Source organism: Oncorhynchus clarkii, chromosome 4 (genome assembly GCF_045791955.1).
Source record: "Oncorhynchus clarkii lewisi isolate Uvic-CL-2024 chromosome 4, UVic_Ocla_1.0, whole genome shotgun sequence".
In the NCBI taxonomy this organism is placed as follows: domain Eukaryota; kingdom Metazoa; phylum Chordata; class Actinopteri; order Salmoniformes; family Salmonidae; genus Oncorhynchus; species Oncorhynchus clarkii.
The window spans coordinates 1,924,203-1,949,861 of NC_092150.1; the positions used below are offsets into that span (position 1 = coordinate 1,924,203).

Sequence of the window (25,659 nt, forward strand, 5' to 3'; positions counted from 1 at the left end):
GGTGAATCACTTCAGTTAGACATGACCATCCGACTCGTTATACTGGGACAAGGTGAATCACTTCAGTTAGACATGACCATCCGACTCTTTATACTGGGACAAGGTGAATCACTTCAGTTAGACATGACCATCCGACTCGTTATACTGGGACAAGGTGAATCACTTCAGTTAGACATGACCATCTGACTCTTTATACTGGGACAAGGTGAATCACTTCAGTTAGACATGACCATCTGACTCGTTATACTGGGACAAGGTGAATCACTTCAGTTAGACATGACCATCCGACTCTTTATACTGGGACAAGGTGAATCACGTCAGTTAGACATGACCATCTGACTCTTTATACTGGGACAAGGTGAATCACGTCAGTTAGACATGACCATCTGACTCTTTATACTGGGACAAGGTGAATCACTTCAGTTTGACATGACCATCTGACTCTTTATACTGGGACAAGGTGAATCACTTCAGTTAGACATGACCATCTGACTCTTTATACTGGGACAAGGTGAATCACGTCAGTTAGACATGACCATCTGACTCTTTATACTGGGACAAGGTGAATCACTTCAGTTAGACATGACCATCTGACTCTTTATACTGGGACAAGGTGAATCACGTCAGTTAGACATGACCATCTGACTCTTTATACTGGGACAAGGTGAATCACTTCAGTTAGACATGACCATCTGACTCTTTATACTGGGACAAGGTGAATCACTTCAGTTAGACATGACCATCTGACTCTTTATACTGGGACAAGGTGAATCACTTCAGTTAGACATGACCATCTGACTCTTTATACTGGGACAAGGTGAATCACTTCAGTTAGACATGACGTTGTGTGAGCCTGGATGCAAGTCTGGCTGAGTTTGCATTTGTTCAGAAAACAGTGTAAATTGTCAACTCTGTCTGGCAGTGAAGGACCTGGCATGACATAAATATTTTCAACTGTTTTCCCCCCTTTCAGATTCTCTCTATGACACATTCTACACCATCTCCGACGTGATGTTTTTCTGCCAAATATTAGCCAGTGTAGAAGTCCTCAATGCTATGTTTGGAGTGGTCAAGGCTGCGGTGGTTCCTGCTTTTATACAGGTATCATACTGTCTGTGTTTTCAGGAACTCTACTTTCAATCTAAGCATTCACTGTTGGCACAAACACTGACATCATCAGCATCAGGGAACACGGGTAGTTTACTGTGGTCGTTCATCATACTCTACAACACTGACAGCATCAGGGAACACGGGTAGTTTACTGTGGTCGTTCATCATACTCTACAACACTGACAGCATCAGGGAACACGGGTAGTTTACTGTGGTCGTTCATCATACTCTACAACACTGACAGCATCAGGGAACACGGGTAGTTTACTGTGGTCGTTCATCATACTCTACAACACTGACAGCATCAGGGAACACGGGTAGTTTACTGTGGTCGTTCATCATACTCTACAACACTGACAGCATCAGGGAACACAGGTAGTTTACTGTGGTCGTTCATCATACTCTACAACACTGACAGCATCAGGGAACACGGGTAGTTTACTGTGGTCGTTCATCATACTCTACAACACTGACAGCATCAGGGAACACGGGTAGTTTACTGTGGTCGTTCATCATACTCTACAACACTGACAGCATCAGGGAACACGGGTAGTTTACTGTGGTCGTTCATCATACTCTACAACACTGACAGCATCAGGGAACACGGGTAGTTTACTGTGGTCGTTCATCATACTCTACAACACTGACAGCATCAGGGAACACGGGTAGTTTACTGTGGTCGTTCATCATACTCAACATTTGTAATGGCGTATTTATAAAATTGTTATTAGGTGTTAACAAAGTCTGGTGTTTGTGACTCTCTGTACTGTGGAGTTGACGTCTTTCTGGTGTTTGTGACTCTGTGTACTGTATTGCTCTTCATCTCCAGGTGATCGGTAGGAACTTCATCCTCTTCATCATCCTCGGCAGCCTGCAGGAGATGCACAACAAACCAGTGGTCTTCTTTGTCTTCTACCTCTGGAGCGCTATAGAGATCTTTAGGTGGTATAGAGATGTTTAGGTGGTATAGAGATGTTTAGGTGGTATATACTGTCTTCTACCTCTGGAGCGCTATAGAGATGTTTAGGTGGTATAGAGATGTTTAGGTGGTATATACTGTCTTCTACCTCTGGAGCGCTATAGAGATCTTTAGGTGGGTATAGAGATCTTTAGGTGGGTATAGAGATCTTTAGGTGGGTATAGAGATGTTTAGGTGGTATATACTGTCTTCTACCTCTGGAGTGGTATAGAGATGTTTAGGTGGTATAGAGATGTTTAGGTGGTATAGAGATGTTTAGGTGGTATATACTGTCTTCTACCTCTGGAGCGCTATAGAGATCTTTAGGTGGGTATAGAGATCTTTAGGTGGGTATAGAGATCTTTAGGTGGGTATAGAGATGTTTAGGTGGTATATACTGTCTTCTACCTCTGGAGTGGTATAGAGATGTTTAGGTGGTATAGAGATCTTTAGGTGGGTATAGAGATCTTTAGGTGGGTATAGAGATCTTCAGGTGGGTATAGAGATGTTTAGGTGGTATATACTGTCTTCTACCTCTGGAGCGCTATAGAGATGTTTAGGTGGTATAGAGATCTTTAGGTGGGTATAGAGATGTTTAGGTGGTATAGAGATGTTTAGGTGGGTATAGAGATGTTTAGGTGGTATAGAGATGTTTAGGTGGTATATACTGTCTTCTACCTCTGGAGCGCTATAGAGATGTTTAGGTGGTATAGAGATGTTTAGGTGGGTATAGAGATGTTTAGGTGGGTATAGAGATGTTTAGGTGGTATAGAGATGTTTAGGTGGGTATAGAGATGTTTAGGTGGTATAGAGATGTTTAGGTGGGTATAGAGATGTTTAGGTGGTATAGAGATGTTTAGGTGGGTATAGAGATGTTTAGGTGGTATAGAGATGTTTAGGTGGGTATAGAGATGTTTAGGTGGTATATACTGTCTTCTACCTCTGGAGCGCTATAGAGATGTTTAGGTGGTATAGAGATGTTTAGGTGGTATATACTGTCTTCTACCTCTGGAGCGCTATAGAGATCTTTAGGTGGTATAGAGATGTTTAGGTGGTATAGAGATGTTTAGGTGGTATATACTGTCTTCTACCTCTGGAGCGCTATAGAGATGTTTAGGTGGTATAGAGATGTTTAGGTGGTATAGAGATGTTTAGGTGGGTATAGAGATGTTTAGGTGGTATAGAGATGTTTAGGTGGTATAGAGATGTTTAGGTGGGTATAGAGATGTTTAGGTGGTATAGAGATGTTTAGGTGGTATAGAGATGTTTAGGTGGGTATAGAGATGTTTAGGTGGTATATACTGTCTTCTACCTCTGGAGCGCTATAGAGATGTTTAGGTGGTATAGAGATGTTTAGGTGGTATAGAGATGTTTAGGTGGTATATACTGTCTTCTACCTCTGGAGCGCTATAGAGATCTTTAGGTGGTATAGAGATGTTTAGGTGGTATAGAGATGTTTAGGTGGTATATACTGTCTTCTACCTCTGGAGCGCTATAGAGATGTTTAGGTGGTATAGAGATGTTTAGGTGGTATAGAGATGTTTAGGTGGTATATACTGTCTTCTACCTCTGGAGCGCTATAGAGATCTTTAGGTGGGTATAGAGATGTTTAGGTGGGTATAGAGATGTTTAGGTGGTATAGAGATGTTTAGGTGGTATATACTGTCTTCTACCTCTGGAGCGCTATAGAGATCTTTAGGTGGGTATAGAGATGTTTAGGTGGTATAGAGATGTTTAGGTGGTATATACTGTCTTCTACCTCTGGAGTGGTATAGAGATGTTTAGGTGGTATAGAGATGTTTAGGTGGGTATAGAGATGTTTAGGTGGGATAGAGATGTTTAGGTGGTATATACTGTCTTCTACCTCTGGAGCGCTATAGAGATGTTTAGGTGGTATAGAGATGTTTAAGTGGTATAGAGATGTTTAGGTGGTATATACTGTCTTCTACCTCTGGAGTGGTATAGAGATGTTTAGGTGGTATAGAGATGTTTAGGTGGTATATACTGTCTACCTCTGGAGTGGTTTTAGAGATGATTAGGTGGTATAGAGATGTTTAGTTGGTATATACTGTTTATCTCTGGAGTGGTTTTAGAGATGTTTAGGTGGGATTATAAGCCTGCTGTACATAAAGGGGTCATTAATGCTCTCTGTGTGTGTGTTGTATGGCTGTGGAAGCAAAATGGCCGATTGTCAAGAACCTTCCTCAGCCATGTGTAAGATCAATAGTAGAGTTATCTGTCCAGTTTCCTCTGTAGATGTTACCCTCTTTTATTCCACAACACTGACACACATCTCTGTGTGTAGCTCATGAATAACAGCAAAGAAAATGTATGCTTTACTTTGTGTCTTCAGAAGGATGCCATTTTTCCCCCAATGAAAATCCATTCCTCCCCCCAGGTACCCATTCTACATGCTGGGTTGTATCGACACAGAGTGGAAGACGATCACCTGGCTGAGGTACACCGTCTGGATACCCCTGTACCCTCTGGGGGTGCTGGCTGAAGGTGAGTTTACGGGGACACCGTCGGGATACCCCTGTACCCTCTGGGGGTGCTGGCTGAAGGTGAGTTTACGGGGACACCGTCGGGATACCCCCGTACCCTCTGGGGGTGCGTTAGTTTATAGGGACACCGTCGGGATACCCCTGTACCCTCTGGGGGTGTGTTAGTTTATAGGGACACCGTCGGGATAGTCCTGTACCCTCTGGGGGTGCGTTAGTTTACAGGGACACCGTCGGGATAGTCCTGTACCCTCTGGGGGTGCGTTAGTTTATAGGGACACCGTTGGGATAGTCCTGTCCCCACTTGGGGGTGCATTAGTTTACAGTGACACCCCTGTACCCTCTGGGGGTGCTGGCTGAAGGTGAGTTAGTTTACGGGTGTACAGTATTACTAAGAGGAGAGGCAATGGGAAGCCTGAAGCATGGACAGAATACCTGGGTAACACTTTACCCAACAGTTCTCGCTATCCTACCTCTCCAGCGGTTGCAGTGGTCCAGTCAGCAGCCCCCCCCCCCCCCCCCCCACCTCTCCAGTGGTCCAGTCCATTTACTCAGCAGTTCTCTCTCCCCCCCTACCTCTCCAGCGGTTGCAGTGGTCCAGTCCATTTACTCAACAGTTCTCTCTCTCCAGCGGTTGCAGTGGTCCAGTCCATTTACTCAACAGTTCTCTCTCCCCCCCTACCTCTCCAGTGGTCCAGTCCATTTACTCAACAGTTCTCTCTCTCCCCCTCTCCAGCGGTTGCAGTGGTCCAGTCCATCTCAGTGTTTGACCAGAGCAGACTGTTCAGTATCCCTCTACCTGAGGCCCTGGGCTCCTCTGCCAGCTTCTCCTGTGTCCTCTATATCTACCTACCTCTCATGGTCATCGGTGAGTTGTGAAAAATGGATCAATCTAATGTCCACCTTTGCAGTTATAGGGTAATTACTATTTGTGACAACATTGAGGTGTCCATCTTTAAAGGCTGTGTACATGTAACAACATCGGCCACACCCTCACATATAAAGATGGACGCCCCATATTTAAAGTGTTCATCAACTTAACAATATCGTCTGTTGTGTTGCAGGGCTTCTCATCAATTTCCGCCACCTGTACAAACAGAGGAGGAAGAGGTTCCGGACCAAGAAGAGGAAGTCTAACTGACATCATTTTTAAAATCTTTGACCTCCAACAACCTCTGCTGCCTGTCTGTTCCCATCATCTCATCTAGGTTGACTAAATTCCACAACATTTCCAGAAGTCCCAGTTAGGAGAATTTTGCAACCCTCGTCTTGTATTTTCTGTTGATAATTCGCAGTATGATTTTTTCTTGCTAACAAACGTCCTCAGGGGAAAGTCACATAAGATGTATGTTTTTGTCACGTCAATTAATATGCTGAATAAAAATGAGCAGTTCCACTTCCTGGGTAAATTGTGTAAGATTAATAAAAATACTCATCTTTGGAAAAAAGAAACCTTTTTTTCATTTATTCATTAGGAAAGTTATAAAAACGATATGGTCAAAAACACATGTAAAGCCATAGGCCTTAGCTTTTAACAGTTGGTGTGACAGAGAGCTTCATTGATGAGCCATTCTAATAGTCCGAAACAGCACCCTATTCCCTATATTGTGCACTACTTTAGACCAGAGCCTACAGGAATATGTCCCCCAGTATCTGGGATTTAGAGATGTTGAGCATGACGGGTCACCTCTCTTAACAACCCAGGAGGCAAATGTACAAGGAATCGAGGGGAAAAAGCCTCATTGGCACTGCCAGCTGTTGTAGACTTCTGATTTGGAGGTGCCGAAGAGGATTTTCTAGAATTACATACCGGCTGTAACGGGAGTAAATGAAGATAGTTACTCACCAAATATGGAGTTTCACTGAGCAACTAACATATTTTGGCAACACTTACAAAGCTGTAATGGCAGTTTGAATTGGAGCTTCCTGGGCATTAGAGAGGACACAGGTCAACATCTCTACTTGAATCGGGGCTTCCTGGGCATTAGAGAGAACACAGGTCAACATCTCTACTTGAATCGGGGCTTCCTGGGCATTAGAGAGGACACAGGTCAACATCTCTACTTGAATCGGGGCTTCCTGGGCATTAGAGAGAACACAGGTCAACATCTCTACTTGAATCGGGGCTTCCTGGGCATTAGAGAGGACACAGGTCAACATCTCTACTTGAATCGGGGCTTCCTGGGCATTAGAGAGGACACAGGTCAACATCTCTACTTGAATCGGGGCTTCCTGGGCGTTAGAGAGGACACAGGTCAACATCTCTACTTGAATCGGGGCTTCCTGGGCGTTAGAGAGGACACAGGTCAACATATCTAAAGCCCAGATACTGGGACGGGGCCATTTCAGAAGCAGTCTTCCTCTCTCTCCTTCCTCTACATGCCAGCTCCTCCCCCAGAGAAGTCTGTGTGCATGGGGTTGATGTTCTGGTCGAAGGCAGCGTACTGGGAGTCTCCCGTGGAGGCCAGTTTAAGCTGCTTGGCAGCGTGTGATAGCTGGAAGGCTGCGTCAGGGTGAGCCGTGTCTGGCAGCAGGGTACACTCCCTCTCTAACAGCTCTGCAACGCCCTTCAGCAGCTCCCAGAAACCAAACGCCAGCGCTGCCTTACGCAGACGGTTCAGCTCCTGGTGGGCAGATGGAGACAACCGAATAAATACAGATCACTTTTATTCACCAAGTACAGTTAGAGACATTAAAACTTGTTTTTCAACCACTCTGCAAATTTCTTGTTAACAAACTATAGTTTTGGCAAGTCGGTTAGGACATCTACTTTGTGCATGACACAAGTCATTTTTCCAACAGATTAATTCACTATCACAATTCCAGTGTGTCAGAAGTTTACATACACTAAGTTGACTGTGCCTTTAAACAGCTTGGAAAATGTCCAAAAATGATGTCATGGCTTTAGAAGCTTCTGATAGGCTAATTGACGTCAGTTGGTGTACCTGTGGATGTATTTCCAGACCAACCTTAAAACTCAGTGCCTCTTTGCTTGACATCATGGGAAAATCAAAAGAAATAAGCCAAGACCTCAGAAAAAAAATGTGTAGACCTCCACAAGTCTGGTTCATCCTTGGGAGCAATTTCCAAACGCCTGAATGTACCATGTTCATCTGTACAAACAATAGTACGCATGTATAAACATCATGGGACCACGCAGCCGTCATACCGCTCAGGAAGGAGACGCGTTCTGTCTCCTAGAGATGAACGTACTTTGGTGCAAATCAATCCCAGAGCAACAGGAAAGGACCTTGTGAAGATGCTGGAGGAAAGAGGTACAAAAGTATTTATATCCACATAGCCTGAATGGCCACTCAGCAAGGTAGAAGCCACTGCTCCAAAACCGCCATGTGCAACTGCACATGGGGACAAAGATTGTACTTTTTGGAGAAATGTCTTCTGGTCTAATGAAACAAAAATAGAACCGTTTGGAGGAAAAAGGGGGAGGCTTGCAAACCCGAAGAACACCATCCCAACATCATGTTGTAGGGGTGCTTTACTGCAGGAGGGACTGGTGCACTTCACAAAATAGATGGCATCGTGAGGCAGGAAAATGTTGTGGATATATTGAAGCAACATGTCAGGAAGTTAAAGATTGGTCGCAAATGGGTCTTCCAAATGGACAATGACCCCAAGCATACTTCCAAAGTTGTGGCAAAATGGCTTAAGGACATCAAAGTCAAGGTATTGGAGTGGCCATCACAAAGCCCTGACCTCAATCCTATAGAAAACTTGTGGGCAGAACTGTAAAAGCATGTGCTAGCAAGGAGGCCTACAAACCTGACTCAGTTACACCAGCTCTGTCAGGAGGAATGGGCCAAAATTCACCCAACTTATTGTGGGAAGCTTGTGGAAGGCTACCTGAAATGTTTGACCCAAGTTAAACAATGTAAAGGCAATTCTACCAAATACCTATTGAGTGTATGTAAACTTCTGACCCACTGGGAATATGATGAAAGCTGAAATAAATCACTCAACTATTATTCTGACATTCACATTCTTAAATAAAGTGGTGATCCTAACACAGGGAATTTTTACTACAATTAAATGTCAGGAATTGTGAAAAACTGAGTTTAAATATATTTGGCTAAGATGTATGTAAACTTCTGACTTCAACTGTATATTTCCAGACCCAGAATGTGAAATGGTGCTGCTAGCAATAGACAACATATAGAGGAATGAATTTACACCCATTATAGAGTGAATAGATCAGTTTACCTCCATTATAGAATGAATAGATCAGTTTACATCCATTATATAATGAATAGATCAGTTTACATCCATTATAGAATGAATAGATCAGTTTACCTCCATTATAGAGTGAATAGATCAGTTTACCTCCATTATAGAATGAATAGATCAGTTTACATCCATTATAGAATGAATAGATCAGTTTACCTCCATTATATAATGAATAGATCAGTTTACATCCATTATAGAATGAATAGATCAGTTTACCTCCATTATAGAGTGAATAGATCAGTTTACCTCCATTATAGAGTGAATAGATCAGTTTACATCCATTATAGAATGAATAGATCAGTTTACCTCCATTATAGAATGAATAGATCAGTTTACATCCATTATAGAATGAATAGATCAGTTTACCTCCATTATAGCATGAATAGATCAGTTTACCTCCATTATAGAATGAATAGATCAGTTTACATCCATTATAGAATGAATAGATCAGTTTACCTCCATTATAGCATGAATAGATCAGTTTACCTCCATTATAGAATGAATAGATCAGTTTACCTCCATTATAGAGTGAACATAATAATAGGTGGTCAGAACCAGGATTGTGTTCATTAGGGCACAACATCAAAACGTTGTAAAATGTTTGATTCTAAATGAAAATGAACTGATTCTACCTCCATGTTTGCGACCATTGAACATGACCCAGGTTAAATCAGGAAAACTTAAGTATCCATCCCAGAACTTTCTCACTGTACCTCCCCAATTTCATGGTATCCAATTGTTAGTAGTTACTATCTTGTCTCATCGCTCCCGTACGGGCTTGTACCTTGTAGAAGGTCTGAGTCTTCTCTGGCAGTTTCCTGGCGTTCCTCAGGATCTTCTGCACATCAGTCTGTTGATTGGTTGACACACAGGAAGTCAAGCACCTCTCAACCAATCAACATAATCCTTACAGTGAGGCCTTAACACATCTCCAATCATGGTCTTTCATAATTCCACTCGGCTATCAAGAGTCCGATCTGTACCCGCAGCCGGCTAGCTTCTATTTCTACAGCCCGTTATCTGTACCTGCAGTCGGCTAGCTTCTATTTCTACAGCCCGTTATCTGTACCTGCAGTCCGCTAGCTTCTATTTCTACAGCTCGTTATCTGTACCTGCAGTCCGCTAGCTTCTATTTCTACAGTCCGTTATCTGTACCTGCAGTCCGCTAGCTTCTATTTCTACAGCCCGTTATCTGTACCTGCAGTCCGCTAGCTTTGATCCAGACAGTGACGTTCTGAGCGTAGCTGCGTTTGATCTTAGGCTGCAGAGGGAAAGGACTCTTACTGTCATCCTCCCCGTACGGGTTCTCAGCTGCATCTGAAAGAGAGAGAGGTTAAAGGTCAGAAAATCAAGCTACCATTGTCAGCTGGTAGATCTCTGGACAGGGGGGGGGGGGGGGGGGGGGATAATTAACCGTTTGATTAGCTACCTGATATAGGTCCTAGCTGAGACACCTTGCCCAGCCAGGGTAAAGGCTCAGGTCCAGGCTCAAACAGAGACATCATCAGATTAGACTTCTTCTTGCTGTCTGCCTGGGAGTACAGCATACCATACCACTCTGGACTACAGAGAGAAAATGTTACAAATATTAAACAATTACAGAGTGTCATTTCCCCAGATTTGAAACCCTTATTCAAGGTTTCTAAGACCTCTCTGATGAGGATAGGCCACCCGTCCTGTTGGGGGAGGGACAGGCTACCCGTCCTGTTGGGGGAGGACGCAGAGAGCTGTGGGTTGGCAGCCCACTACATTGCGGCCTGCCATAAGATGAGGGACAGTGTCTGACAGACCAATCAACCTGCACATGTCCTCTACTGTATACTTATTGTTATTATTCAATGTGTTGGTTATTTTGATCCTTGGTTATTTTTGTTACCATTGTCCCGTTTAAAATAATAATAATCAATATTGTAATTGTTAATATTGTAAATCTTCAATAAAGCAAATTGAATTGAGAGAAAATAATAAAACATGAATATCTTACCCAGAGACACCATGCACTCTATAACCTTTATAACATGCTATAAGCACGTTATGAACCTTTATAATGTGTTATAACAGAACATAGTACTATCTTACCCCAGCTGCACCAGCGCCACCATGCCCTCTACCTTCAGACTGCCATGGAGTAGGACACAGAAGTTGGGGATCTTCCCTGCCTGCTGGTTGGCTGATGTCTCCTCCTCTGGCTCCTCTGTGGTTCCTGGACCCACATCATCCACCTCTGGAACCAAGAACACAACAATAAACTCATTAGAACACTCATTTTAGAACACTCTTTTAGAACATTAGAACAGTCTTTTAGAACACTCTCTCATTTAGAACACTAATTTAGAACATCAGAATAGTCTTTTAGAACACTCATTTAGAACATTAGAACAGTCTTTTAGAACACTCATTTAGAACAGTCTTTTATAATATATAACTATTTTAGAACATTACAACACTAATTTAGAAGGATATTCTAGAAGGTTAGAACACCATGTTGGTATTAGTTAGAAGCGGTAACTAACCTTTATTGACAGCGATAGGCAGGACCAGGTGTCTGGACATGACAGGAGGACTGGAGATGTCTCCTATCTCTATGAAACCAACTATCTCCAGATCTGGAACACAGTTTGGTACTTACTTATACTTGATGTATACATTGACAGCTTGAAGTGGAATGGCAGTATACACAAGATGCAATAACACATCTAAATCAATCAACTGTGATAGTTCATCAAGTCATCAAGAACATGTGAAAGTCCGTAAGAGAGAGTTGAACACAGTTGAAGTGAAGGAGACGAAGTCAGGTGACTGGGATGGTAGAGAACATACAGCGCCTAGAGTCTGCAAACCTCGTGAACTTTTGTTTATATTTTGTTGTGACAGTGACTCAGAGTTTCATGCATTTAAATAAGGACTTTTGCCACTAATCTACACACCAAAAACACAAAACTGAAATGTCATAATTGGATCATTCTCAACCTCCCCTTAGATGACACTTGGTGGAAGCATCTTTGGTCTGCCATTAGCTGTGAGCCTGCTGGGATAGGTCGCTACCAACTTTGCACATCTAGATTTGGTCATATTTGGCCATTATTTTTTACAAAACTGTTCAAGCTCTGTAAAGTTTATTGGGAAGCGTTGATGGACAGCAAACTTTAAGTCATGGCACAAATGTTTGATTGGATTGAGGTCAGAGCTCTGATTGGTCACTCCACTGACTGGATTGAGGTCAGAGCTCTGATTGGGTCACTCCACTGACTGGATTGGGGTGAGAGCTCTGACTGGGCTACTCCATCATTTAGAGTATGTTAGGTACTATATGATAGGATCATTTAGATAATCTTTTAGGTACCTGTGAGGATGGGTCGATTTAGAGAGTCTGTTAGGTACCTGTGAGGATGTGTCTGTCGGGGCATAGGGTCGATTTAGAGAGTCTGTTAGGTACCTGTGAGGATGTGTCGGGGCATAGGGTCGATTTAGAGAGTCTGTTAGGTACCTGTGAGGATGTGTCGGGGCATAGGGTCGATTTAGAGAGTCTGTTAGGTACCCGTGAGGATGTGTCGGGGCATAGGGTCGATTTAGAGAGTCTGTTAGGTACCTGTGAGGATGTGTCGGGGCATAGGGTCGATTTAGAGAGTCTGTTAGGTACCTGTGAGGATGTGTCGGGGCATAGGGTCGATTTCCTCATCCAGGAACACAGGCTCAGGTCTGGGGAACACCTGGACATCAGATGCCAGGTTCCCACAACGCAGTACAGCAGGGAACGGGGAGTAGACCTCATCTATCAGACGTCTGTATCACACACACACACACACACACACACACACACAGTGTGTAAAACAACAACACACACACAGCGCAGCATGGAAGGGGCAGTAGACCTCATCTATCAGACTCCTGGACAGACAGATCAGTTTGGCCATTAAGGGGAAACAAGACACAAGCTGAGAGAAAGAACGAGCTAGGGCTGTGACGTTCATGGAATTTGGGATGACAGTTATTGGCCAGCCAAATGACTGCAGTCACCTTAATAACCGTTCGAATTGCAAAATATATATATATTTATTTTTTACACACATTTTCTCTTCACCTATAGAAGTACCCATAGAAGCAAAGCAGGAAGTAAAGCAGGAAGTGTACCCATCAAAATGTGCTGTGATTTGTTGATTCAACTCAACTGACAATACAAACAAAAAAACATTCCATTTGCATGAGACAAATCAATTAACATAATTTGAGTGAACATTCTACATTACCATGGAAATTATTGCATCACAATACCAGGCAGCCATTGTCGAGTCTAACCATGACAAATCCCCAGGGTTAGAGGTTCCAAGCCTGTTCTATTCATTCTATTTCTGTGTGTGTTCCTGCTGCAAAGATTAGTTTGCTACAACACCTTGCTTGTTTCAACAAGGAGCAACAAGAGGAAATCACGTTGTTAACCCATTAACGGTCTAAGCCGGGGAAAGGGTTCTACTGAGCTGTATTGAATTATTTTAAGGACAAACCAAGAATCATTTAGCTATTTGATGTTGAATTTTAAGGTCCACTTGAAGTATCAAAAAATTATATCAACTATCAACTACGAACTTTCGTAGACCAAAGTTCATAGGTCAAATCATTGACAGTACAGACCATTTTGCGATGTGGTGGATAGATCTCTCTCTCCATCTTAACCTGACAGATTATTAATGGGGATGTGGTGGATAGATCTCTCTCTCCATCTTAACCTGACAGATTATTAATGGGGATGTGGTAGATAGATCTCTCTCTCCATCTTAACCTGACAGATTATTAATGGGGATGTGGTGGATAGATCTCTCTCTCCATCTTAACCTGACAGATTATTAATGGGGATGTGGTGGATAGATCTCTCTCTCCATCTTAACCTGACAGATTATTAATGGGGATGTGGTGGATAGATCTCTCTCTCCATCTTAACCTGACAGATTATTAATGGGGATGTGGTGGATAGATCTCTCTGGGGATGTTTTTATTATGCTAATTAGATTTCCGAGGGGCACGGACATCGACTCTAGTTAAGAATCCATGTTCCCACAGAAATTGACTCAATCGAATGAATGCCCGGCCTTCGCGTCTTCAGTCAGCTGTACGTTCCACAAACCCTTTCTTTTTGGGACTGTTATTTCACTTTCATGACGATCTTCATCTATAACAGTCGGTTACACAGTTACACGGTAATTGTGCCAACCAAAGACCTAGCTAGGTCCCAGAGGAAGGCCAGGCGCTTGTGCCGTTTCCACTCGTTCAGATTTAGCTTCCACCCTGAGAAGTAACATGCATGAGTTTGACGGAAGGTTCTGGGTTGACATACGCACCCGAACATGGACTGGACACTCTTCAGACAGAGCTGGCCTTCCATAGTGAAGATCTGTCCGTCTCCTCCGTTCAGCTGGAGCAGCTGCTCCAGGTTATGCATCGTGTCTGTCATCTGTAACTATAGAACAACAGGGGATATAGTGGAGAGTCCAGTGGTCTGGAGTGAACAGAACATCAGGTAGAATCAGCTAGCAAGCGATTAGCATTAGAGGCTAACACCATATTTTTTTAAAGACACATTTGCAGCTTGCTAAGACGAACTAACTACACCCACTAACTACACCCACTAACTACACCCACTAACTACACCCACTAACATCACCCACTAACTACACCCACTAACTACACCAACTAACTACACCAACTAACTACACAAATAATATAGAAAAAATGGATTTATATTCAGATGCAAAGTGGAAAGCTGCGTCATTCTTGTTTGGAACAATCTGTTGACTGCGTGCTGATTGGTCAATAGGTGCAGAGTGAATCTGGAGGAACTGCCTGGTTGAGTGACAGGGGGCGGGGCTTGCTGTGTGTGGGATTGGGATTGGCCAAAAGAGATGGAGAGAGAACTCCCTCAACTTAACCAATCAACCTAAATTTTTTTTAAAATTTTTTTCTAAAATAACGTTACAGACAGCGATATGGATATTGCCCATATCAAGACCTCAATTTTGATAAAAATCTAATTAACCGTGCAGCCCTATCAGTCACCTTGCCAACACACAGTAGCAGATAGTTGTTTAATAGTGCATCTGCCTGTTGTCTAAGATGTACAGGCGCAACACCAGCCCCTATATCTAGCTACTACTAACCTTACAAATAAACAACCAGGAGCAACACTAGCCCCTATATTAGGCGGCAGGGTAGCCTAGTGGTTAGAGCGTTGGACTAGAAACCAAAAGGTTTCAAGATCGAATCCCCGAGCTGACAAGGTAAAAATCTGTCGTTCTGCCCCTGAACAGGCAGTTAACCCACTGTTCCTAGGCCGTCATTGAAAATAAGAATTTGTTCTTAACTGACTTGCCTAGTTAAATAAAGGTAAAATAAAAAATATATATCTAGCTACTGTCGTTCAGTACATCACAAACCTTACAAATAAACAACCAGCTGTGATCAGGACTATAAGGACAATCAGTAGCTATTCAGAGTATGCTGTCGTACCTCCTCTGCGTTAGCAATGCACATGATGAACAGCTTGGCAGGGAAAGGGAAGGGCAGGGGGAACTTCTTATCCTCCGGTCGTCCTTTCAGAGTCTGTAGGGAGTGTCTCAGAGAGCCTTTACCGATCCCCAGAGAGCCGTCTGTTACCAACACCACCTGTAGGCCACCAGATCAATAATCAATGTAATTGTCTGTAGGAAAGTCTCAGAGAGCACCACCTGGTGGCCATGAGGAAAACTGCAGCCATATTCACCTGTATTTAACATTTTAGCAATTTATCAGATGCTCTTATCCAGAGTGACTTACAGTCAGTACATTCATCTCCAGGTAGCTAGGTGGACCAGTCATAGTCAGTACATTCATATCCAGGTAGCTAGGTGGACCAGTCATAGTCAGTACATTCATCTCCAGATAGCTAGGTGGACCAGTCATAGTCAGTACATTCATCTTCAGATAGCTAGGTGGACCAGTCATAGTCAGTACATTCATCTCCAGATAGCTAGGTGGACCAGTCATAGTCAGTACATTCATCTCCAGATAGCTAGGTGGACCAGTCATAGTCAGTACATTCATCTCCAGATAGCTAGGTGGACCAGTCATAGTCAGTACATTCATCTCCAGATAGCTAGGTGGACCAGTCATAGTCAGTACATTAATCTCCAGATAGCTAGGTATAGTTATCTAGATATAGTACCTGTGTGGTACCACCATGGTTTGATATAGTATCTGTGTGGGACAGGTGTGGTTTGATATAGTATCTGTGTGGGACAGGTGTGGTTTGATATAGTATCTGTGTGGGACAGGTGTGGTTTGATATAGTACCTGTGTGGGACAGGTGTGGTTTGATATAGTATCTGTGTGGGACAGGTGTGGTTTGATATAGTACCTGTGTGGGACCATCATGGTTTGATATAGTACCTGTATGGTACCATCATGGTTTGATATAGTACCTGTGTGGGACCATCATGGTTTGATATAGTACCTGTGTGGGACCATCATGGTTTGATATAGTACCTGTGTGGGACCACCATGGTTTGATATAGTACCTGTGTGGGACCACCATGGTTTGATATAGTACCATCATGGTTTGATATAGTACCTGTGTGGGACCATCATGGTTTGATATAGTACCTGTGTGGGACCATCATGGTTTGATATAGTACCTGTATGGGACAGGTGTGGTTTGATATAGTACCTGTGTGGTACCACCATGGTTTGATATAGTACCTGTGTGGGACCACCATGGTTTGATATAGTACCTGTATGGGACAGGTGTGGTTTGATATAGTACCTGTGTGGTACCACCATGGTTTGATATAGTACCTGTGTGGGACCACCATGGTTTGATATAGTACCTGTATGGGACAGGTGTGGTTTGATATAGTACCTGTGTGGGACCACCATGGTTTGATATAGTACCTGTATGGGACAGGTGTGGTTTGATATAGTACCTGTGTGGGACCATCATGGTTTGATATAGTACCTGTGTGGTACCACCATGGTTTGATATAGTACCTGTGTGGTACCATCATGGTTTGATATAGTACCTGTGTGGGACCATCATGGTTTGATATAGTACCTGTGTGGGACCACCATGGTTTGATATAGTACCTGTGTGGTACCATCATGGTTTGATATAGTACCTGTATGGTACCATCATGGTTTGATATAGTACCTGTATGGTACCATCATGGTTTGATATAGTACCTGTATGGTAACCTCATGGTTTGATATAGTACCTGTGTGGGACAGGTGTGGTTTGATATAGTACCTGTGTGGTACCACCATGGTTTGATATAGTACCTGTGTGGGACCATCATGGTTTGATATAGTACCTGTGTGGTACCACCATGGTTTGATATAGTACCTGTGTGGGACCATCATGGTTTGATATAGTACCTGTGTGGGACCATCATGGTTTGATATAGTACCTGTGTGGGACCATCATGGTTTGATATAGTACCTGTATGGGACAGGTGTGGTTTGATATAGTACCTGTGTGGGACCATCATGGTTTGATATAGTACCTGTGTGGGACCACCATGGTTTGATATAGTACCTGTGTGGTACCATCATGGTTTGATATAGTACCTGTGTGGTACCACCATGGTTTGATATAGTACCTGTGTGGGACCACCATGGTTTGATATAGTACCTGTGTGGGACCACCATGGTTTGATATAGTACCTGTGTGGGACCACCATGGTTTGATATAGTACCTGTGTGGGACCATCATGGTTTGATATAGTACCTGTGTGGGACCATCATGGTTTGATATAGTACCTGTGTGGGACAGGTGTGGTTTGATATAGTACCTGTGTGGGACAGGTGTGGTTTGATATAGTACCTGTGTGGGACAGGTGTGGTTTGATATAGTACCTGTGTGGTACCATCATGGTTTGATATAGTACCTGTGTGGGACCATCATGGTTTGATATAGTACCTGTGTGGGACCATCATGGTTTGATATAGTACCTGTGTGGGACCACCATGGTTTGATATAGTACCTGTGTGGGACCATCATGGTTTGATATAGTACCTGTGTGGTACCATCATGGTTTGATATAGTACCTGTGTGGTACCATCATGGTTTGATATAGTACCTGTATGGTACCATCATGGTTTGATATAGTACCTGTGTGGGACCATCATGGTTTGATATAGTACCTGTGTGGTACCATCATGGTTTGATATAGTACCTGTGTGGTACCATCATGGTTTGATATAGTACCTGTGTGGTACCATCATGGTTTGATATAGTACCTGTGTGGGACCATCGTGGTTTGATATAGTACCTGTGTGGGACAGGTGTGGTTTGATATAGTACCTGTGTGGTACCATCATGGTTTGATATAGTACCTGTGTGGTACCATCATGGTTTGATATAGTACCTGTGTGGGACCATCATGGTTTGATATAGTACCTGTGTGGGACCACCATGGTTTGATATAGTACCTGTGTGGGACCATCATGGTTTGATATAGTACCTGTGTGGTACCATCATGGTTTGATATAGTACCTGTGTGGTACCATCATGGTTTGATATAGTACCTGTATGGTACCATCATGGTTTGATATAGTACCTGTGTGGGACCATCATGGTTTGATATAGTACCTGTGTGGTACCATCATGGTTTGATATAGTACCTGTGTGGTACCATCATGGTTTGATATAGTACCTGTGTGGGACAGGTGTGGTTTGATATAGTACCTGTGTGGGACAGGTGTGGTTTGATATAGTACCTGTGTGGGACAGGTGTGGTTTGATATAGTACCTGTGTGGGACAGGTGTGGTTTGATATAGTACCTGTGTGGGACAGGTGTGGTTTGATATAGTACCTGTGTGGGACAGGCGTGGTTTGATATAGTACCTGTGTGGGACAGGTGTGGTTTGATATAGTACCTGTGTGGGACAGGTGTGGTTTGATATAGTACCTGTGTGGGACAGGCGTGGCCCCACTCCTGCTGTACCACGTTGCTGACTCCGTGTAAAGCTGACTCCAGACACGTCTTGTCATAGTCCTCCAGGTTGTTCAGGGCTTCCTGCACAGCAGAGCAGAGGAGCGTTACCGTGACTGCATTACCCTGGCTGCACAGAACATTACCCTGGCTGCATTACCCTGTATGCACAGCACATTACTCTGGCTGCATTACCCTGGCTGCACAGAACATTACCCTGGCTGCACAGAACATTACACTGGCTGCACAGAACATTACCCTGGCTGCATTACCCTGGCTGCACAGAACATTACCCTGGCTGCATTACCCTGGCTGCATTACCCTGGCTGCACAGAACATTACCCTGGCTGCATTACCCTGGCTGCATTACCCTGGCTGCACAGAACATTACCCTGGCTGCACAGAACATTACCCTGGCTGCACAGAACATTACCCTGGCTGCACAGAACATTACCCTGGCTGCATTACCCTGGCTGCATTACCCTGGCTGCACAGAACATTACCCTGGCTGCACAGAACATTACACTGGCTGCACAGAACATTACCCTGGCTGCATTACCCTGGCTGCACAGAACATTACCCTGGCTGCATTACCCTGGCTGCATTACCCTGGCTGCACAGAACATTACCCTGGCTGCATTACCCTGGCTGCATTACCCTGGCTGCACAGAACATTACCCTGGCTGCACAGAACATTACCCTGGCTGCACAGAACATTACCCTGGCTGCACAGAACATTACCCTGGCTGCATTACCCTGGCTGCATTACCCTGGCTGCACAGAACATTACCCTGGCTGCACAGAACATTACACTGGCTGCACAGAACATTACCCTGGCTGCATTACCCTGGCTGCATTACCCTGGCTGCACAGAACATTACCCTGGCTGCACAGAACATTACCCTGGCTGCACAGAACATTACCCTGGCTGCATTACCCTGTATGCACAGCACATTACTCTGGCTGCATTACCCTGGCTGCACAGAACATTACCCTGGCTGTACAGAACATTACCCTGGCTGTACAGAACATTACCCTGGCTGCACAGAACATTACCCTGGCTGCACAGAACATTACCCTGGCTGCACAGAACATTACCCTGGCTGCATTACCCTGGCTGCACACTTCATCAGATCTGAAACATTGGACAGGCATAACCAATGTCTAAAATGTATCTAGCCAATCAGAGAACAAGTAGAGCTACTACCATATTGCCTCCAAGTCCTGGTGTTAGCCAGACCTGTAGGGTGTTGTAGTCCCTGGTGTTAGCCAGATTTGTGTACCTGTAGTGTGTTGTAGTCCCTGGTGTTAGCCAGACCTGTAGGGTGTTGTGTTAGCCAGACCTGTGTACCTGTTGGGTGTTGTAGTCCCTGGTGTTAGCCAGACCTGTGTACCTGTAGGGTGTTGTAGTCCCTGGTGTTAGCCATACCTGTGTAACTGTAGGGTGTTGTAGTCCCTGGTGTTAGCCTGACCTGTGTACCTGTAGGGTGTTGTAGTCCCTGGTGTTAGCCAGACCTGTGTACCTGCAGGGTGTTGTAGTCCCTGGTGTTAGCCAGACCTGTGTACCTGCAGGGTGTTGTAGTCCCTGGTGTTAGCCAGACCTGTGTACCTGTAGGGTGTTGTAGTCCCTGGTGAAAGGTACCAGTAGCTCCCACAGGGAAGAGAAGGCCACTAGAGAAGTGAATTCCAGTCTGTAGTTGTTAGCCATGTGCTCAAACAGCATGGTGAGTCCGGCCACAGCTAGGTTCTTCCTCTGCAACTCCTCAGAACACTGCTCCAGAGAGACCGGCCGCGTCATGGACAGAGACGCGTCCATCAGGACCACCGTCGGCATGATGACGGGGATGTGGTTTCCACTAAAGCAGAATGAGTTTAATAATGAAGCATCCACAGTCTCTCTGGATGTGTGAATACAACACAGTCTACAATGGAAACTACAACACAGCCTCTGGAAAATATGGAAACCACAACACAGTCTACAATGGAAACCACAACACAGTCTACAATGGAAACCACAACACAGTCTACAATGGAAACCACAACACAGTCTACAATGGAAACCACAACACAGCCTCTGGAAAATATGGAAACCACAACACAGTCTACAATGGCAACTACAACACTGCCTCTCTGGATGTGTGAATACAACACAGTCTACAATGGAAACTACAACACAGTCTACAATGGAAACCACAACACAGTCTACAATGGAAACCACAACACAGTCTACAATGGAAACTACAACACAGTCTACAATGGAAACCACAACACAGTCTACAATGGAAACCACAACACAGTCTACAATGGCAACTACAACACAGCCTCTGGAAAATATGGAAACCACAACACAGCCTCTGGAAAATATGGAAACCACAACACAGTCTACAATGGAAACCACAACACAGCCTCTGGAAAATATGGAAACCACAACACAGCCTCTGGAAAATATGGAAACCACAACACAGCCTCTGGAAAATATGGAAACCACAACACAGCCTCTGGAAAATATGGAAACCACAACACTGTCTACAATGGAAACCACAACACTTCCTCTGGAAAATATGGAAACCACAACACAGCCTCTGGAAAATATGGAAACCACAACACAGCCTCTGGAAAATATGGAAAAGGTTTTGAAAAATGAAATAAAAACCACGAGACAGATTCCAGAACAAGACCGGAGCAAAACAAGTCAGAGTCAACACCAGAACAACGCTAGTCCAACTCAACACCAGAACAACGCTGGTCCAACTCAATACCAGAACAACGCTAGTCCAACTCAACACCAGAACAACACTAGTCCAACTCAACACCAGAACAACGCTGGTCCAACTCAACACCAGAACAACGCTGGTCCAACTCATGACCAGAACAATGCTAGTCCAGCTCAAAACCAAACCTCTTACTCTCTCTTACTAACTGTGAGTGCGCTACTTTCAAACTATTTCCCCCACTCTTCCCTACTAGCGGACAACGAGCGCGATAAGGTTTGAGGATATTATTCAACAAAAGTAAAAAGGACAGTAATGTTAGGTGTAAAATGGAAAGCACCGGTTTCAATAGGTGATAATTCATGTATTATGAAAGGAGTGTGGATATTTGACCTGGCCAAGAGGTTTCATGCACTGACTGAATGGGACCTGATAATTAGAATTGTTTTACTCCGCTGATCTCGGGAAGAATTTACGAGTCCTCATTGTCCGAGAACGAGCGAGTCAAGACCGAATAAAAATGGATTCGACATCGAGAGATACAGACTGTACTACAACACTGCTGCTGCAGGGCATCAATTCCAACGTCTATTCCACATTGGTTCAACGTAATGTCGTTGAAATGACGTGGAAACAACGTTGATTCAACCAGTGTGCGCACAGTGGGTAAAGACATGTGATCGTGTCTCAATGTAAAGAAGGTATGAAATGATTGTTATTTTCAAATACATTTTGGGGCTTAGTTGTGGTCAATTTGCAGTGTACAATTTACAGAGCCTTGCGAAAGTATTCGGCCCCCTTGAACTTTGCGACCTTTTGCCACATTTCAGGCTTCAAACATAAAGATATAAAACTGTATTTTTTTGTGAAGAATCAACAACAAGTGGGACACAATCATGAAGTGGAACGACATTTATTGGATATTTCAAACTTTTTTAACAAATCAAAAACTGAAAAATTGGGCGTGCAAAATTATTCAGCCCCTTTACTTTCAGTGCAGCAAACTCTCTCCAGAAGTTCAGTGAGGATCTCTGAATGATCCAATGTTGACCTAAATGACTAATGATGATAATTATAATCCACCTGTGTGTAATCAAGTCTCCGTATAAATGTACCTGCACTGTGATAGTCTCAGAGGTCCGTTAAAAGCGCAAAGAGCATCATGAAGAACAAGGAACACACCAGGCAGGTCCGAGATACTGTTGTGAAGAAGTTTAAAGCCGGATTTGGATACAAAAATATTTCCCAAGCTTTAAACATCCCAAGGAGCACTGTGCAAGCGATAATATTGAAATAGAAGGAGTATCAGACCACTGCAAATCTACCAAGACCTGGCCGTCCCTCTAAACTTTCAGCTCATACAAGTAGAAGACTGATCAGAGATGCAGCCAAGAGGCCCATGATCACTCTGGATGAACTGCAGAGATCTACAGCTGAGGTGGGAGACTCTGTCCATAGGACAACAATCAGTCATATATTGCACATCTGGCCTTTATGGAAGAGTGGCAAGAAGAAAGCCATTTCTTAAAGATATCCATAAAAAGTGTTTATTATTCCACACCAAACATGTGGAAGAAGGTGCCCTGGTCAGATGAAACCAAAATTGAACTTTTTGGCAACAATGCAAAACGTTATGTTTGGCGTAAAAGCAACACACTGAACACACCATCCCCACTGTCAAACATGGTGGTGGCAGCATCATGGTTTGGGCCTGCTTTTCTTCAGCAGGGACAGGGAAGATGGTTAAAATTGATGGGAAGATGGATGGAGCCAAATACAGGACCATTCTGGAAGAAAACCTGATGGAGTCTGCAAAAGACCTGAGACTGGGACGGAGATTTGTCTTCCAACAAGACAATGATCCAAAACATAAAGCAAAATCTACAATGGAATGGTTCAAAAATAAACATATCCAGGTGTTAGAATGGCCAAGTCAAAGTCCAGACCTGAATCCAATCGAGAATCTGTGGAAAGAACTGAAAACTGCTGTTCACAAATGCTTTCCATCCAACCTCACTGAGCTCGAGCTGTTTTGCAAGGAGGAATGGGAAAAAATTTCAGTCTCTCGATGTGCAAAACTGATAGAGACATACCCCAAGCGACTTACAGCTGTAATCGCAGCAAAAGGTGGCGCTACAAAGTATTAACTTAAGGGGGCTGAATAATTTTGCACGCCCAATTTTTCAGTTTTTGATTTGTTAAAAAAGTTTGAAATATCCAATAAATGTCGTTCCACTTCATGATTGTGTCCCACTTGTTGTTGATTCTTCACAAAAAAATACAGTTTTATATCTTTATGTTTGAAGCCTGAAATGTGGCAAAAGGTCGCAAAGTTCAAGGGGGCCGAATACTTTCGCAAGGCACTGTATTATAATCACGTTCCGGCCTGCAGCTGAATCTAACTAGTTGCCTACCCCTGGAATATATATATATATAAATTGTGTGTTGCAGCACGGACACTATTGAGAACAGAACAGAATGAAACATATGGGACTGCTACCACAAACTGTACAGAATACCTTAATGTTACTCCCAGAATTATTGACAATGTTGGGATCTCATTCCTTCAATCATTCATTTTAATCCAGTGGAGGATGTCTTTTTTTAATGTTAAACTTTAATTTTTATTAAATTCATTGAGGACCATCCTTGTCAATGAATTTCATAAACATTTAAAGTTTAACATTTAAAAAAATACATCCTTTTTAGAGAAAACTATACTAAATATATTATTGTCACCAAATCATTGGTTAAAACACTGTTTTGCAATGAAGGTCTACAGTAGCCTCAACAGCACTCTGTAGGGTAGCACCATGGTGTAGCCGGAGGACAGCTAGCTTCCGTCCTCCTCTGGGTACATTGTCTTCAATACAAAACCCAGGAGATGCATGGTTCTCACCCCCTTCCATAGACCATGGTGTAGCCGGAGCACAGCAAGCTTCCGTCTCACCCCCTTCCTTAGACTTACACAGTAATTATGACAACTTCCGGAGGACGTCTTCCAACCTATCAGAGCTCTTGCAGCATGAACTGACATGTTGTCCACCCAATCAAAGGATCAGAGAATGAATCTAGTACTGAAAGCACAAGCTTCAGCTAGCTAGCACTGCAGCGCATAAAATGGGGCCCACCGGTGTAACTGCTAAACTGCTTTCTGACTGTACTGCATGATTGTAGCAGGTTTCCTAACACGTTAGTTCTATTATGTTGACTAGGACGTGACAATGTTGTAGGTTGTGTGTAGAGGTTGGAGGTCATGATATGAAGGTTTGGCTTGGAAAAGGTATTTTCACCTGGTCACAGACAGCTGATGGGTTGTGCACTGAAGTCCACAAGCGAAGGGAAAAGGTGAGAGGAGGAGAGAGAGTAGATAGTAGCGAGAATGAATTATATATACAAGAAGGAAAGTGATCATGCTGTTTTTATGCAGTTGCTATGAAAGTGAGGGGTGTATTCATTCTGCCAATTCTGTTGAAAAACATTTCTTAAACAGCAGCAAACGTAACGACACGGGGATAAACATACCTGAATGTGTCCAATAGAAACTCTCATTTGCAACTGTTGGACTAATGATCACACCCTAGATCAGCTAGATGCAGGCCAGAGGGTACAAGGAGGTATTGAATGTGTCTCTGTCACCTTGATTACTCAAAATCCTCTCGACCTGTGCGTTGTGAACTTTCATTCATAGGCTAGGTTGTAGCAACTCATGATGGGTGCAGGGAACATTCTAGTATCATGTAGTAGCCTAAACCTATCGATGATAACAATGAGCTGGGTGAATGGAATATGAATGACAGTCATCCAATATGCTGTAATAGAAATAAGGCATGCTCATAAAAAAAAATAAAAAACGAATTCTCCCTCATTTTAAACTCCACCGACCGCCACTGTCTGTCATCCCAGGTTGAGAAACAAGTAGCCCGGATAAACGTGTCAGGCCGGCTATCTTTCCGGTCCTTTCAATACAGCTAGCTAACGAATCATGGCAGGATGATAGCTAGCTTTGAAATGAACCTTTATTTGAGGACAGAGTTTAGCTTGCAAATAAATAGTATAGAACTATGCATTATGCCGAGCAGGTATTTAAAAAGTTATATAATGAAAACGACAAAAACAGAAAGATTCATACCCATCAACGTAGAAATCTTCTCGATGGATTTGTACTGTTCACTATTAT

General features: G+C 43.5%; 2 protein-coding genes across 4 annotated transcripts in view; one reads left to right on the forward strand and one right to left on the reverse strand.

Moving 5' to 3' along the window:
• LOC139406286 (very-long-chain (3R)-3-hydroxyacyl-CoA dehydratase-like) overlaps window positions 1–6,021 on the forward strand; it is a 28,190-nt gene extending 22,169 nt beyond the window's left edge. Inside the window, exons 7-11 of the mRNA XM_071148742.1 lie at window positions 974–1,101; window positions 1,940–2,052; window positions 4,467–4,573; window positions 5,306–5,437; window positions 5,634–6,021. Coding sequence (XP_071004843.1) covers window positions 974–1,101; window positions 1,940–2,052; window positions 4,467–4,573; window positions 5,306–5,437; window positions 5,634–5,710 — 557 coding nt within the window. The 3' untranslated portion in view covers window positions 5,711–6,021. The remainder of the gene's footprint in view (window positions 1–973; window positions 1,102–1,939; window positions 2,053–4,466; window positions 4,574–5,305; window positions 5,438–5,633) is intronic.
• Window positions 6,012–25,659, reverse strand: LOC139406285 (integrator complex subunit 14). 3 transcript variants are annotated; one of them, XR_011633976.1, is made up of 13 exons: window positions 25,612–25,659; window positions 20,378–20,624; window positions 18,745–18,852; window positions 15,310–15,465; window positions 14,145–14,263; window positions 12,452–12,594; window positions 11,325–11,417; window positions 10,891–11,035; window positions 10,241–10,374; window positions 10,010–10,128; window positions 9,596–9,661; window positions 6,771–7,193; window positions 6,012–6,495 (listed from the first exon to the last, which is right to left on the reverse strand). XR_011633976.1 is itself a non-coding variant. In XM_071148740.1 (12 exons), exons 2-12 carry the CDS (start codon window positions 20,600–20,602, stop codon window positions 6,945–6,947), a joined length of 1,557 nt encoding a protein of 518 aa, XP_071004841.1. In that variant the 5' UTR covers window positions 20,603–20,624; window positions 25,612–25,648; the 3' UTR covers window positions 6,644–6,944. The 3 variants fall into 3 exon arrangements, 1 of the variants encoding a protein (XP_071004841.1); XR_011633977.1 differs by having other exon boundaries at window positions 6,697–7,193; window positions 25,612–25,657; XM_071148740.1 differs by lacking the exon at window positions 6,012–6,495 and having other exon boundaries at window positions 6,644–7,193; window positions 25,612–25,648.